Below are 16189 nucleotides of genomic sequence, written 5' to 3'. Positions count from 1 at the left end.
CCCACATCTTGTGAATAAATAAATAATATCAGGTCTCTCGTCCAACTGCTGCACAGTGAACATTTACCCTACAAGGTAGTCCTTTGTTAATAGCTGACTACATGATGTAAGCCATCTTGCTCAACATCCTGTAATTATCTAGGCCACATTTGTTTTGTCTTTGAATCCATGACTTTGTGGCTGAATCCTGCTGTTTTATCTGCTCGGCGAGTTACCAGCTTCATGTCCTGCTGTCTCTTGTGACAAATTCATCTCTCCTTCATAAATAGATCTAGTTTTAATGTACCCATCTGGCGCTGAGTCTTTCAGCTAAGAAAACATGCACAGCAGGCAGACCATGCAGCAGCGTAGCTCACAAGCGTGAGTGTGTGTCATGGGAGGGATCTTTCCAGCTTGTGTTCCCATCACAGTGCTCCATGTGACAGGCAAGCTGGTTGCCATGGTTTAGCATGGCAGCATTGCAGCGCACACAACTCTTCTACCTAATGCATGGCATTGAAGTTATGCTGGCAGAACAGGAGCACCTCTGTGAAAATGTGCAGCCATAGTGATTCACAGTGCGATACGTGTGTGCAAGACATAATTGATAGTTGGGCTGTACATTTGTGAGAGGAAAGGGTTAATTAATGAGCTTGAAAACCAATGATGAGGCAGTCCTGATCTTTGATCTTCAAAACCCAAATGAACATATCCAACTTACCAAATATACTTGTGTTTTAAGTCTTGATTTGGATTTGAAATTGAGGCTTTAACACTAGTGTGTGAGGGAATGGAGGGACCTACACAGAGATTACCCTGAGGAGTATACACTCTTCCTCTGTTTCTGATTTGGTTCCATGTTCATGTCACCTGTGGGTTAGTGGTTAATACGCTCTTTCTCCCAAGTCAGAATCCATTGTTGTAAAGAAAAAATCCATCCAGTTCACTAATGTCTTTTAGGGAAGAAAATCTGTCATCACCAGCTCCAGACTCAAAGCAATATGGTTGACTCCAAAGTACCCTCTGAACAAGAGCAATTAGGGATGAATTGTAAAAAAAAAGTCCCTTTTCTCCTCAGCACGCTTTGGGGGTGCCAGTGGTGTGTGTAGTGATATTTGTCACTAGATTACCAATATAGAGACCCAGGGTAATGCTTTGGAGATCCAGGGTCAGATCCCACCACAGCATGTGGTGGAATTTGAATTGAAGGAAAGTGTTAAATTAAAAGCGGAGGAATTTAGAGTAGCTAAGAGTAGTGGGCGAGAAGAGGATTGGGAAAGGTTTAAATGTCAACAAAGATTGACAAAGAAGTTGATAAAGAAAGGTAGGAGAAACTATGAAGCTGGGCTAGCGCTTAATATAAAAAAGGATAGCAAGAGTTTTTATAAATATATAAAAAGGAAGAGGCTGGCTAGGGTGAACGTTGGTCCTTTAGAGGATGAGAAAGGGGACCTAGTGGTAGGGGATGGGGATATGGCTAAGGTATTGAATAACTTTTTTGTTTCTGTCTTCACGGAGGAGGACGTGAATAATTTGCCGGGTGTTAGTGATGGAAAGGTGGTAGGACTGGAGGGTCTTAATGACATTACTGTTACTAGAGAGGCGGTGCTCGACAGACTGGAGGGGCTGATTGTGGACAAGTCCCCAGGACCGGATGGAATGCATCCGAGGGTTCTGAAAGAAATGGCGGAGGTGATAGTGGATGCCTTGGTGGTTATTTTCCAGACGTCGCTGGATTCCGGGGAAGTGCCGGATGATTGGAAAACGGCTAATGTTACGCCGTTGTTTAAGAAGGGTGCCAGGCAAAAGGCGGGGAATTATAGGCCGGTTAGTTTAACGTCTGTGGTAGGTAAAATGTTAGAATCTGTCATTAAGGAGGAAACTGCGAGGCATCTTGAAGGGAACTGCTTGATAGAGCAGACGCAGCACGGTTTCATTAAAGGGAAGTCGTGTCTGACAAATTTACTGGAATTCTATGAGGATGTGTCTAGGGCGGTGGATAGAGGAGAGCCGGTGGATGTGGTTTTTCTGGATTTTCAGAAGGCGTTTGACAAAGTACCTCACAAGAGGTTATTGCAGAAGGTCGAGGGACATGGAGTTGGGGGTAGGGTGTTAGCGTGGATAGAGCATTGGTCGTCAAATAGGAGGCAGAGAGTGGGGGTCAACGGGTGCAATTCGGATTGGCGGATGGTGACTAGTGGAGTGCCCCAGGGGTCGGTGCTGGGGCCTCAGCTTTTTACCATTTATATAGATGATCTGGAGGAGGGAACCGAGTGTAGGGTGTCGAAATTTGCTGATGACACCAAGATTGGGGGAACGGCAAATTGTGCGGAGGGTGTGGAGAGTCTGCAGAAGGATCTAGATAGGCTGGGCGAATGGGCCAGGAAATGGCAAATGGAATTTAATGTTGGCAAGTGTGAGGTGGTCCACTTTGGTAGGAATAATGGTAGGAAGGACTATTACTTACGTGGCAAAAAACTGCAGCAGGCGACGGTGCAGAGGGACCTCGGGGTCCTTGTGCATGAGTCGCAAAAACCCAGCTTGCAGGTGCAGCAGGTGGTCAGGAAGGCGAATGGGATGCTGGCCTTCATAGCGAGGGGGATTGAATATAAAAGTAGGGAGGTCTTGCTGCAGCTGTATAGGGCATTGGTGAGGCCGCAGCTGGAGTACTGTGTGCAGCTTTGGGCGCCGCACCTGCGCAAAGATATTTTGGCCTTGGAGGGAGTGCAGAGGAGGCTTACTAGGCTGATACCGGAGTTGAGGGGGTTGAGCTATGAGGAGAGGCTGAATAAACTGGGCTTGTACTCGTTAGAGTTTAGAAGAATGAGGGGAGATCTCATTGAGACGTATAAGATGATGAATGGGATGGATAGGATAGAGGTGGAGAGACTCTTCCCGCTCAAAAAAGACAGAGGACTAGGGGGCACAGCCTCAAGATAAAGGGGGGGCGGTTTAGAACGGAGTTGAGGAGGAACTTCTTCACTCAAAGGGTGGTGAATCTCTGGAATTCTCTGCCCGTTGAAGTGGTGGAGGCTGCCTCGCTAAATATTTTTAAGACGCGGGTTGATGGGTTTTTGATAAGAGAGGGGATTAAGGGTTATGGGGAGAGGGCGGGAAAGTGGAACTGAGCAGCGACAGATCAGCCATGATCTTATTGAATGGCGGGGCAGGCTCGAAGGGCTAGATGGCCTACTCCTGCTCCTATTTCTTATGTTCTTATGTAAAAACCGGAATTAAAAGTCTAAAGGTGACCATGAAACCAATGTTAGTCATTGTAAAAATCCATCTAGTTCACTAATCTCGTTTAAGGAAGGAAATCTACCATCCTTACCTGGTCCGGCCTACATGTGATCCACAGCAATGTGGTTGACTCTTAACTGCCCTCTGAAATGGCCAAGCAGGTCACTCAGTTCAAGGGTAATTAGGGTGGGCCAGCAATACCCACATCACATGAATGAATAGAAAAGAACTCTCACTCGGCAGTCTTCACAGCTAATTAAGTACTTCTGAAATGTAGTCATTATAATGTCAAAGTGATGATTGATGAGGGAACCTTGTAACAGTGTGGTAGATGTTATTTTCCTCCTGTTTTTGATTAAAGTGCAAGGAGTCGCATTATATGAATCATCTTATGAGTTCCTGCACACAGTAGCATTGGAGATTACACAGTGTGCAGTTTCATCATTTAAAGGCAAAAGAAATCACAATTGATAATTTTTTAAATATCACCACAATTGTGAACTAATATAAAACAAATTTTGCAGACTGAATATTAATTAAGGTGCTTATACAATTGACAGTTTTTCTTACTGCTGGCTGTTTTCTGTTTCAGAGCTATCATCAACCATTTTAACCCCAAAATTGAGTCGTATGCTGCAGTTAATCACATCTCTCAGCTCTCTGAAGATCAGGTACGTGCTGCTGATTTTGTTTTACATGTACTTCTGGTCCAGTTTGCTTTCATGCCTCTGATGTTTAGTGCAGTTTGGTTATAACAGCCCTCAGTTGTCCCATTTGTATATCCTGTTTGGATCCTTCTGCCCTTCGCCTACTCCTCCCTTTCCCTTACCTACTCGTCTCTCCCTCTCCCCCCTCTCCCCTAGCTCGCTCCTCCCTCGCTCGCTCCTCCCTCGCTCCCCCTGTCTGCTCCTCCCTTTCTCTCTCCTCATTCCTCCCCCTCTCCCTCTACACCTCCCTCCTTTCCCTTTGCACTTCTCCCTCTGTTGCTCCCCCCCCCCCCCCCCGGCTCTTCCCCCTCTCCCTTACCCACTACTCCCTCTCCCTTACCCACTACTCCCTCCCCTCATTCACCAATCCCCTCCTCTTGCACCATCCTCTATTCCCCTGCCCCTTCTCCCGAACACGGGCCGAATAGCCTCCTTCAATACTGTGTGCTTCTGTAGATATATTACATTACATACTATTTCTATCCCTTTCTCTACTTGGTGATGTTTTCCCCATTTGAAGTTTAAAGGGAAGTGCAGGGATTGAAATGCTTAATGCCGTTGATGTTTATGTCATTGTGTGTTTTGATGTCTGGGAAAGCAGAAGTATGTCTGTGTAAGGGAAAGCTGCTTTCATTTCATCTCTGGGCAAATAGTTAGTCGCTGTTTCAAAGGGTGGGTTTTAACAGCATACCCTTTGGAAGTCACGGTTGGAGGTTTATTGTGAGCCCTTCATCTCTAATATTCTGGAGAACATGTAAACTTTTTCCATTTGTATCTTGATTCAGTCGCTGACTGTGGGAAGGTTAAACAGGGCAAATGATTTGCTCTTGCATGGATTGGCAATGCTGATCGCCTCTGGGACATTTTATGTCAGACAGTAAGGTACACTGGGTTCATGTAGAAATTTGTGGGATGTCGCTCTTTATCACATAACATGCCCTCACTGTAGTGTTTGAAACTCTTTTGTTGAATATTTTATGTTTCCACTTTTCTAGCAATCCCTTGATCACTTTAATGCAGAAATTCTTTTCCCTAATGTTCTGCCTCCTTGCTGCCTTGAGGGTGTGTTTGTACTTTTAAAAATTTCTTCATGGAACATGGGTGTCGCTGGCTGGGCAGCATTTATTGCCCATTGCAGGGTGTCGAAATTTGCTGATGACACCAAGATTGGGGGAACGGCAAATTGTGTGGAGGGTGTGGAGAGTCTGCAGAAGGACCTAGATAGGCTGGGCGAATGGGCCAGGAAATGGCAAATGGAATTTAATGTTGGCAAGTGCGAGGTGGTCCACTTTGGTAGGAAGAATGGTAGGAAGGACTATTACTTACGGGGCGAAAAACTGCAGCAGGCGACGGTGCAGAGGGACCTCGGGGTCCTTGTGCATGAGTCGCAAAAACCCAGCTTGCAGGTGCAGCAGGTGGTCAGGAAGGCGAATGGGATGCTGGCCTTCATAGCGAGGGGGATTGAATATAAAAGTAGGGAGGTCTTGCTGCAGCTGTATAGGGCATTGGTGAGGCCGCAGCTGGAGTACTGTGTGCAGTTTTGGGCGCCGCACCTGCGCAAGGATATTTTGGCCCTGGAGGGAGTGCAGAGGAGGTTTACTAGGCTGATACCGGAGTTGAGGGGATTGAGCTATGAGGAGAGGCTGAATAAACTAGGCTTGTACTCGTTAGAGTTTAGAAGAATGAGGGGAGATCTCATTGAGACGTATAAGATGATGAATGGGATGGATAGGATAGAGGTGGAGAGACTCTTCCCGCTCAAAAAAGACAGTAGGACTAGGGGGCACAGCCTCAAGATAAAGGGGGGGCGGTTTAGAACGGAGTTGAGGAGGAACTCCTTCACTCAAAGGGTGGTGAATCTCTGGAATTCTCTGCCCGTTGAAGTGGTGGAGGCTGCCTCGCTAAATATTTTTAAGAAGCGGGTTGATGGGTTCTTGATAAGAGAGGGGATTAAGGGTTATGGGGAGAGGGTGGGAAAGTGGAACTGAGCCACAACAGATCAGCCATGATCTTATTGAATGGCGGGGCAGGCTCGAAGGGCTAGATGGCCTACTCCTGCTCCTATTTCTTATGTTCTTATGTTCTTATTCCTGAGGGCAGTTGAGGATCAACCACTTTGCTGTGGATCTGGAGTCACATGTAGGCTGGTCTGGATAAGGACGGCACATTTCCTTCCCTAAAGGACATCAGTGAACTCGATGGGTTTTTATGACAATCAACAATGGTTTAATAGTCATCATTCAAATTTTAATGCCAGATTTGATTTGAATTAAAAATCCTCCAACTGCTGTGGTGGGATTTGAACCTGGCTCCCCAAATCAATACCCTGACTCTCTGGATTATTAGTCCTTTCTTCTGGAACCACAACCAATTGGCCATTCTTAACTTTTTAAAAAGTTATTCTTTGGATTTGGGCATTGTTGTTTCCCGACTCTAATTCCTCCTGAGAATGGTGTGGTGAGGCACCTTGAACCAATGCGGTCCATGTTGTGTAGGTACCTTCACAGTGCTGTTACGGAATTCTAGAATTTTGACCCAGGAGTGATATATTCCCAAGTCACGATGGTGTTTGGCTTGGAGGACACCTTGCAGGTGCACCCATACCTTGACCTTAACCTTCTGAGCAATAGAGGTTGCTGATTTGGAAGGTTTGACTGAAGGAGTCTTGGCAAGTTGCTGAGTGTTGGGAGGATATTGAATTGTGTTGATGGCAGTGCGGCAGGGACGGGGGTGCAGAGCTCAGTGTTGTACAATAAAAGCGCTTTTTAGCCCGTACAACAGCTAGTTTAAGGAAAGTAAACCCCCACAAACAGCAGTGGGATTATGACCAGAGAGCCTGTTCTAGCAATGTGGGTTGAGGGATGAATATTGAAAAAGTAAAAGTTTATTTATTAGTTACAAGTAGGCTAACATTAACACTACAATGAAGTTACTGTGAAATTCCCCTAATTGCCACACTCCAGCCTATTTGGGTACACTGAGGGAGAACTTAGCATGGCTAATGCACCTAGCCAGCACGTCTTTGAGACTGTAAGAGGAAACCAGAGCATCTGGAGGAAACCCAAGCAGACACAGGGAGAATGTGCAAACTCCACACAGATAGTGACCCAAGTCGGGAATCGACCTGGGTCTCCTGGCGCTGTGAGGTAGCAGTGCTAACCACTGTGCCACCGCAAAATAATGGCCATAGGATCTTTTATGACCACCTGAATAAGCAGACAGGCCATTGGCAGCTCTGACGATTCAACAATCTCTTAACATTGTACAGTACAAGTACAAGTGTCAGCCTGGATTTTTGTCCTCAAGGCTCTGATGTGGAGATTAAACCCACAACCTATTAATCATACATGGCTGGCACCATGGGCTGGATTTTCCCTTTGGAGGTAAGTAAGTATCGGGAAGCAGGTTGTATTCTCAAGCACGAGCCTGTGCCCGATGCCAGCATGCTGCAAAGTGAAATTTTCGGCCAGTGGCCCGAGAGATGGTCTGCTGCCCAGTTAGTGAGAATGGTGCGCACTAAGAAATGGGCTACATTCTGGTCCCAATCAGCAGCTATTGCTGCGGCTACTGCCTGTGAATGATGTTGACAAAAAATTCAGAAGATCCTCATGTTCAAAGTGGTCAGGGAAAATGGAGAGCAGGAACCTGGGAAAGGGCAGGCAGAAGGCTGGTTAGTAAGGTTTTATTTCTGCTCAGGACGTTTTTGGCCAAACCTTCACTTTATTTTTGCGTAAAATTAAACAGTTTCAGGGCTGCTGCCCTTCGTGCCACTGGGTTACAGCTAGCCAGCTTCAGAGAACTCTAATAGTCACCCACCTCCATGAAAATATTGGGTGCCAGAAGGTGAATTTTTAACGAGCTCCCAAAGGACGTTAAACAGCCCAATTACCAAAATGACTTTACCTCCTCCCCATCGGGAAAATCATTAGAATAATGAACAGAGGAAGCAGAGCGGCACTTAGGCTGCTATCACCATTTTTTCAGCTGTCTTACCTCCACTCTGTCCCAATTTGGACGGGTGTATCTGACCAATGTGCATTTACCCCAAGAGGCATTTGTGGAGACGCAAAAATATTTAAATTGTTTCAATGTGAGCTAAGAATTTGGAAAGTGCACCGACTGAAATAACACCTCCTTGGCTCCTGATTCCCGAAGATGGCAATGTCTAAGATGTTGTTTGAAGCTTCAAAAAATCCTTCCAAGACAGGAATATATGCAGAGTATAAGATGTGAATTCCAGTGGTTGGTGCCCACCATTTTGAAATGTGAAAGAAATTGTCAGTCACTGTGGGCATGTCTTAAATTCCCGTGCATCTTCCTGGCAGCAAGACTTGTATTGTTTGCTTGATTCCATGCACCACCCTGAACATGAAGGGTTACCCTGAGCTGAAGAATTGAGGCCAACTCCTCAATGAGAATATAGGCCTAAATGTGGATTCATTAACTGAAAAATAAAGGTGGCAGCATCTTTGATTTTGATTTGATTTATTATTGTCACACATATTAGCATACAGTGAAAAGTATTGTTTCTTGTGGTCTATACAGACAAAGCATACCGATCATAGAGAAGGAAAGGAGAGAGTGCAGAATGTAATGTTATAGTCATAGCGGGGGTGTAGAGAAAGATCAGCTTAGTGTGAGGTAAGGAGCTGTTCTTGTGTCAGTTGGTAGGTGACCGCAGACTTTTGGATCTTTTTCCTGACGGAAGAAGGGCGGCACGGTAGCACAGTGGTTAGCACTGCTGCTTCACAGCTCCAGGGTCTTGGGTTCGATTCCCGGCACACGCTGTCTGTGTGGAGTTTGCACTTTCTCCTCGTGTCTGCATGGGTTTCCTCCGGGTGCTCCAGTTTCCTCCCATAGCCCGAAGATGTGCGGATTAAGTTGATTGGCCATGCTAAAATTAACCCTTAGTGGCCTGAGATGCGTAGTTTAGAGGGATTAGCAGGTAAATACATAGGGGTGAGGGAGTAGGGCCTGGGTGGGATTGTGGTTGGTGCAGACTCGATGGGCCAAATGGCCTCTTTCTGCACTGTAGGGTTTCTATGATTCTAGAAAATGTCCGGGGTGCGTGGGGTCCTTAATTATGCTGCTGCTTTGCCGAGGCAGTGGGAAGTGGAGGCAGAGTCAATGGATGAGAGGCTGGTTTGTATGTTGGATTGGGTTATATTCACGACCTTTTGTAGTTTCTTGTGGTCTTGGGCAGAGCAGGAGCCATACCAAGCTGTGATACTTAAACGTGCATTTTGGCGTCTGTAAACTGAGACTATTTTATTTGCCAAGATGACTTGTATGCTACAATATATGGTTAAAAAAAAGGAAAGGTGCCTTAGTACTTGTTGTCCATTATTGGGAATTGAACAAATCCTAAAGCCGCAGTATCCAGCAGCAGGAAAACCTCACAGCAACCACTTTAGCTAAGGGAGCACAAGCTCTTCAATAAAAGGAATAAAAAATAGCAATAGAGAGAATCTATTGTGCAGAATATTCCCTAGCTGTGTTCCTTTCCAAAAAAAAAGAATTCTACCTCTGCAGATTTCTGATTCAGGGCTTGATGCAGCCCTGCTGTTTGACTGTAAGGGACAGTGTCTGAAGTTGCTTGCCTCTGATGACTCAGCCTTCATCAATGGCCAGTGATTACACTGATCCAACGATGGTGAGAATTCACAGAGAAAAATGTCGGTTTGGAAGACGAGATCAAGTCACACAACAGCCCATTCCACCATTAAATTCAAATTAAAATCTAGTCTCTCTGCTTCCTTAACCCCTTGGATAAGGGTATAAATAATCTCAGTTTTAATTGACCCCAGCCTCATCTGGGAGAGATTCCAGATTTCCACCACCTTTTTTTTCCCTGACATCACCCCAGAACAACACAGCTCTACTTTTGAGAGTGATGAAATTAAGACAAAAAGCTTTGGCAGGCTGCCTCTGTTCTCAGCAGTATTTAAGTTGTGTGCTACCCAGAGACTGTTTAATTTTAGGATTATTCCTCTTTGTTCTGGACTCCCCACCAAAGGAGATGGTTTCTCTCTTTATAAACCTTCTAAACCTTTAATCAGTTTAAACACCTTGGTCAGATCGATAGTGAAGAATGGATTCTGCGTACAATATGCAGCTGTGATTCTGCATAGCCCGTTCTCTCTCTTTACGTTTATCTGTTTTTGAAACCTTTTGCATTTCCTGTTTCCTCCTCTACCCGCAGGACTGCTGGACATGGGTGGGTGATGTTGTTGTGTATCCAAGACTGGCTGTGCTTTCAATCTCAGGATCAGATTTTTATCACGGGTGCTTTACTTTTTAACCTCTTTAAATATAAGGCTGTGTAGCCATGGAAACAGGTCTCTCCAGCAGCGGCTTGACCCACAAGGTCTTGGCTGTGACAGCAGTGTTACACTCTTAAAAAAACAATCAGCCTGACTCCAGTGTGTTAACGTAGACAGAGCAGCAGCGGCTGCTGTAGCTGGGCAGAACCACCTCCTACCCTGCATTAGATTTTGTTTTATTGGGAAACGCTAGAGGCAGATTGACAGTCAGTGGTGCAGGACAAGCAGCAGGATGGGGATGAGATCACTGAGAAAGTAAACGAGCCTAACTGTAAGCTCTGAAAACCCCTGGCAGATTTTGAAGAGGTTTCAGGTTCTTGCAGCTGGTGAGGAGGTGAGCAGGGGCTTGCAAAGCCGATGAGCAAATTGGCCATGGCTGCATCATAGATAAATTTGTGAACAGTAAAGGAATTAAGGGTTATGGTGAGCGGGTGGATGAGGGGAGCTGAGTCCATGAAAAGACCAGCCATGATCTTATTGAATGGCGGAGCAGGCTCGAGGGGCCAGATGGCCTACTCCTGCTCCTAGTTCTTATGTTCTTATACAGGACGCCATTCAAGTGGAGGGGAGTAAATAAGAATGTTGTGGTAACAGGGGCCAGTATAGTCATGGAGACATTGTTGACTGCGGTCAAGAATGAGAGTCCAGGGGACTGTGTTGTCTGCCTGATGCCAGGGTGTGAATGTCTGCTCAGGAGTGGAGAGGACCTTGGAGTGGGAGGGCAAGGATCCAGTTTTTCATGATCCACTTAGCTACTAATACATTGCTAGGACTGGAAAAGAGAGTCCATTGGAGGATTATGAGTGACTATAGGGTAAATTTAAAAACAAGTGATTAGGAAGGTAAGTAGAACTTTGGTGCTCATTGCAAGGGGGATGGAATATAAAATTTGGGGAGTTTTACTGCAGTTGTACAGGGCCGTGGTGAGATCACATCTGGAATATTGTGTACAGTTTCGATATTGTTTGGAATAGGATGAATACTTGGCTGAAAAGGGGGAGGATTTCAGATTCCTAGGACATCAGCAGCGGTTCTGGGGGAATTGGGATCTGTGTAAAGTGGATGGGTAGGACTGGGACTGATGTCCTTGGGGAGGGTACATGCCAGAATGATCAGGGATATGGCAGGGGGGTGGGAACCTTTGCAAGGATTCGGAGTAGGAGGAACTAAGAACAAAAGGAAAAGACAGTAAGGAGAAGAGGGAAAGTGATAGGCAGCAAAGTCAAGGGCCAGAATCAGATTAGGACCGAAACAATAGTATTCGAAACAGAATGGATGAATTATTTGCACAGATGGGTGTTATGGGGTATGATATAGTTGGCATTATGGAGATGTAGCTTCAAGGTGAACTAAACATTGAGAGCTATTCAGTGTTTATAGGAAGGACAGACAGAAAGGAAAAGTCAGAGGAGTTGCATTGTTGATGAACGATAATGTTGATGTGATATTGAGGAAAGATATTAATATGGATGATGTAGAATCTGTATGGGTTGAGTTAAGAAACAACAAGGGGCAAAAAAACATTTGGTGGTATACAGACCACCAAACTGTAGTGGTAATATTGGGAACATGTTAGACAGGAAATATGAGCTGCATGTGTTAAAGGATTAAGATTAATTATGCGTGACTTTAATCTGCATGTAGAATGGGAAACTCAAATTTGTCACAGTACAAACGAGGAGGAATTTCTGGAGTGCATACAGGATAGTTTTCTGGAGCAATATGTTGAGAAACCAGCAAAGGAACAGACCATCTTGGACTGGGTGTTGTACGATGAGAGAGGATTAGTTGGCAATCTAGTTGTGAGAGAGCTCTTGGGGATGAATGTCCACTATAGGGTAGAATTTTTGTCAAGGTCAATAATGATGTAATTGATTCTGAGACCAGGGTCCTGAATCTCAATAAAGGGAACTGTGCATTCGCCATGACGGACTAGGAGATATTACTGAAAGACAGCAAACAGGCAATAGCAGGCATTTAAGGAACAAATTGGTAAACTCCGGAAGTTGTTTATTCCTGTTTGGCATAAGAGTGGTAAGGGGTTTTTGGGCAAACCATGGCTTACCAGGGAAGTTAGAGATAGTATCAGATTTAAGGAAGAAGCAGAAAAATTGGCAAGAAAAGCAAGAGGCCTGAGGATTGGGAGCAGATTAAAATTCAGCAAAGGAGGACTAAAGGATTGATTAAGAAGGGAAAAATAGAATTTGGAAGTAAGACAGCGGGGAACATAAAAACCTGACGTTAAAAGTTTCTATAGGTATGTAAAGAGAAAAAGATTAGCAAAAGCTAATGTAGGCCCCTTACAGTCAGAAACGGGAGAATTCATAACAGGGAATAAAGAAATAGCTGAGGAATTAAATTTGTACTTTCCTTCAGTCTTCACAAAGGAAGACATGAATAATGTACTAGAAGTTCTGAGAGAAACAAGTTTTAGTGAGGAGCTGAAGGAAGTCAGCATTCGTAGAGAATGGTTTAGGGAAATTGATGAGATTGAAGGTGGATAAATCTCCAGGTCCTGATAATCTTCGTCGCAGAATACTTAAGGAAGTAACCATGGAAATAGTAGATCCATTAGTAGTTATTTTCCAAAGTTCTTTGGACTCTGGAATAATCCCTATGAATTGGAGGGTAGCTAATGTAAGTCCACTATTCAGAAAGGGAGGTAGAGAGAAACTATAGACAGTGAGCCTGACATTGGTACTTGGACAGTTGCTGGAGTCCATTAACAAGGATTTCATAACTCAGCATTTGGAAGGCAGTGGGACAATCAGACAAAGTCAGCATGGATTTACAAAAGGGAAATCATACTTGAGGAATCTATTGGAATTCTTTAAGGGTGTAACTAGTAGAGTTGATCAAGGAGAACCAGTGGATGTGGTTTATTTAGACTTTCAGAAGGCTTTCGACAAAGTCTCTCAAACCAAGACTACTGTGTAAAGTTAAAGCACATGGGATTGCAGGTAATGTCTTGAGATGGACAAAAAGCTGGTTAGCAGATAGGAGGCAAGGGGTTGGCGTAAATGGGTCTTTTTCTGATTGGCAGTCAGTGACTAGTGGGGTTCCGCAGTGATCTATGCTAGGATCCCAACTGTTCAGATTATATATTAATGATTTGGAAGAGGGAAATGAATGTATATCTCCAACTTCGCAGATGATACAAAGTTGGGTGGGAGGGTGAGCTGTGAGGAGGATGCAGAGATGCTTTAATGAGATTTGGACGTGCTGAGTGTGTGGGCATCTGTATGCAGAATAATGTGGATAAATGTGAGGTTGTCCACTTAGGTACCAGTAATAGGAAGACAGAATTATTTTTCGAATGGGTGTGAATTGAAAGAGTTGGATACTCAATGAGACCTTGGTGTCCTCGTGCATCAGTCGCTGAAAGTAAGCATTTAGGTACAGCAGGCAGTAAAGGCGGCAAATGGTATGTGGGCCTCAATAGCAAGAGGATTTGAGTACAGGGTTAGGAATGTTTTGCTGCAATTATATAAGACCACAGCTGAGGTATTATGTGCAGTTTTGGTGTCCTTATCTGGGGAAGGATATCCTTGCTATAGAGGGAGTGCAGTCAAGATTTACTGTGCTGATTCCTGGGATGACAGGTCTGTCAGATGAGGAGATACTGAATTTGTTAGGATTATATTCACTGAAGTTTAGAAGAATGAGAGGAGATCTCGTAGAAATTTATAAAATTCTAACAGGGTAGGAGAGGAACTGATTTAACTAAGGGAAATAATTTAAGAATAAATGGTCTCCCTATTAGAGTGGAAATGAGAATTTTATTTTCTCAAAAGGATTGTTGCTCTGAGAATTATCTTCCCCAGAAAGCAGTGGAGGCTGGGCCATTAAGTTTATTCAAGGGTGAATTGGATTTTTGGTAGACAAAGGAGTCAAGGATTATGGCTGGATTTGGTATTGTGAAATGAGGAGGGATTAACTGATGACCTCCTAGTAAAAGATCCTCTAGGGAGTAGTGACCATAGAATGATAGAATTGAAAATTCAGTTTGGGGATGAGAAAGTAGAGTCCCACACTAGCGTTCTGACATTAAACAAAGGAAATTACATAGGCATGAGGACAGGAAAGCTAAAAGGTAGGAAACAGATGAGCAGTGACAGTTGTTTAAGGAGATACTCAAGTCCTCACAATTAAAATATATCCCAGTGAGGAAGAAAGATGGTAAGGGGATTGAAAAAGTATCTGAGGAGATCGAGGACAATATAAAGACCATACCATATTGCAAATTGCAAAGAACATATGGCAGGCTGGAAGATTGGGAAACTTTCAAACAAAGAGATATCAAAAAAGTAATAAAGAGTAATAAAGTAGTAAATTACAAAAGGAAACTAGCGCAAAATATCAAGAAGGATAGCAAAAGCTCCTATGGGCATATAAAAGGGAAGAGAGTTGTTATGGTGAACGTTGGTCCCTGGGAACCTTGCCTTGAAACCGGAGAGTTGATTGTGGGTAACACTGAAATGGCAGAGATGCCAAATCAATACTTAGCCTCAGTTTTCACAGTGGAGAACACCAGTACCATTCCTATAGGATTGGGCGTGTCAGAGGTAATAGAAAGAGTAGAACTTAAAACAATCAGCATCAATTGGGAAAAGGTACTCACAAACTATTGGGATTGAGGGCAGACAAGTCCCCCGGGCCTGATGGCATGCAGCCTAGGGTATTAAAGGAAGTGGCGGTGGAAACAGTGGATCCATGGGTTATAATATTTCAAAATTACCTAGACACAGGAAAGGTTCCAATGGATTGAAAAAATGCTAATGTAACGTCCTTATTTAAAAAGGGAGGGAGGCAAAATGTGGGAAATTACAGACCAGTTAGTTTACCATCTGTTGTAGGGAATGTGTTAGAATCAATCATCAAGGAAGCAATATCAGGACATTTAGAAAGTCAGAACACTATCCATCAGAGTCAGCATGGTTTTATGAAAGGCAAATCACGTTTGACTAACTTGCTAGAGTTCTTTGAGGATGTAACAAGCAAAGTAGATAATGGGAATCCTGTAGATGTAGTATATCTGGACTTCCAGAAGGCATTTAATAAGGTGATGTACAAAAGGTTAATTCACAAGTTTAGATCACATGGGAAATATATGCCCATGTTCTTAAATCACAAGCAAATTTATTAGCTTGGATAGGTGACTGGCTGATGGACAGAAGACAGAAAATTAGGATATAGGTTTTTTTCTGGATGGCAAGAAATAATTAGTGGGGTGCGACAGGGTTCAGTCCTTGTTCCCCAGCTATTTACAAACGATATTAATGACTTGGATACAGGGATAGAAGGTTCTGTAGCCAAATTTGCAGATGGCAGAAAAAGACAGGACAGTAAGCTGCAATGAGAAAATAAGAACCTTACAAATGGATATAGATAGGTTAGGAGAATGGGCCAAAATGTGGCAGATGAAGTTTAACATGGATAAGTGTGAGGTCATGTATTTTGGTTGCAAATATGGGAACACAACTTATTTAAATGGGGAGAGACTTCAGGGTGCTCTGGTGCAGAGGGATTGGGGTGTCTTCATTCATGAGTCACAGAAAACTAGCATGCAGGTACAGCAGGTAATAAAGAAAGTGAATGGAATGTTGCCATTTATAGCTAAAGGAATAGAATATAAAGGTAAGGAAGTATTGTTGCAACAATACAAGGCATTGGTGAAACTGCACCTGGAGTATTGTGCTCTGTTTCGGTCCCTGTTTTTGGGCTATGACGTTGTGGCATCGGAGGCAGTTCAGAGGAGGTTCACTAAATTGATTCCAGAGATGAGGTATTTGTTGTATGAAGAGAGATTGAACAGTTTAGGCCTATAGTCTCTGGAATTTAGAAGAATGAAGGGAGATCAAATTGAGATATTCAAGGTGATAAAACATAGAACATAGAACATTACAGCGCAGAACAGGCCCTTCGGCCCACGATGTTGCG

At 44.0% G+C, this 16189-nt stretch overlaps 1 protein-coding gene across 1 annotated transcript in view; it reads left to right on the top strand.

Moving 5' to 3' along the window:
* armh3 (armadillo like helical domain containing 3) overlaps positions 1-16189 on the top strand; it is a 170020-nt gene that overhangs the window by 126830 nt on the left and 27001 nt on the right. The window contains exon 24 of the mRNA XM_080205969.1: positions 3812-3890. Coding sequence (XP_080062095.1) covers positions 3812-3890 — 79 coding nt within the window. The remainder of the gene's footprint in view (positions 1-3811; positions 3891-16189) is intronic.

The sequence above is a fragment of the Carcharhinus amblyrhynchos genome, chromosome 17 (genome assembly GCF_965287045.1).
Source record: "Carcharhinus amblyrhynchos chromosome 17, sCarAmb.v2.hapA, whole genome shotgun sequence".
Classification (NCBI taxonomy): Eukaryota; Metazoa; Chordata; class Chondrichthyes; order Carcharhiniformes; family Carcharhinidae; genus Carcharhinus; species Carcharhinus amblyrhynchos.
Note: the sequence above shows the minus strand (reverse complement) of the source record. Positions and strands in the feature narration are given on the sequence as shown.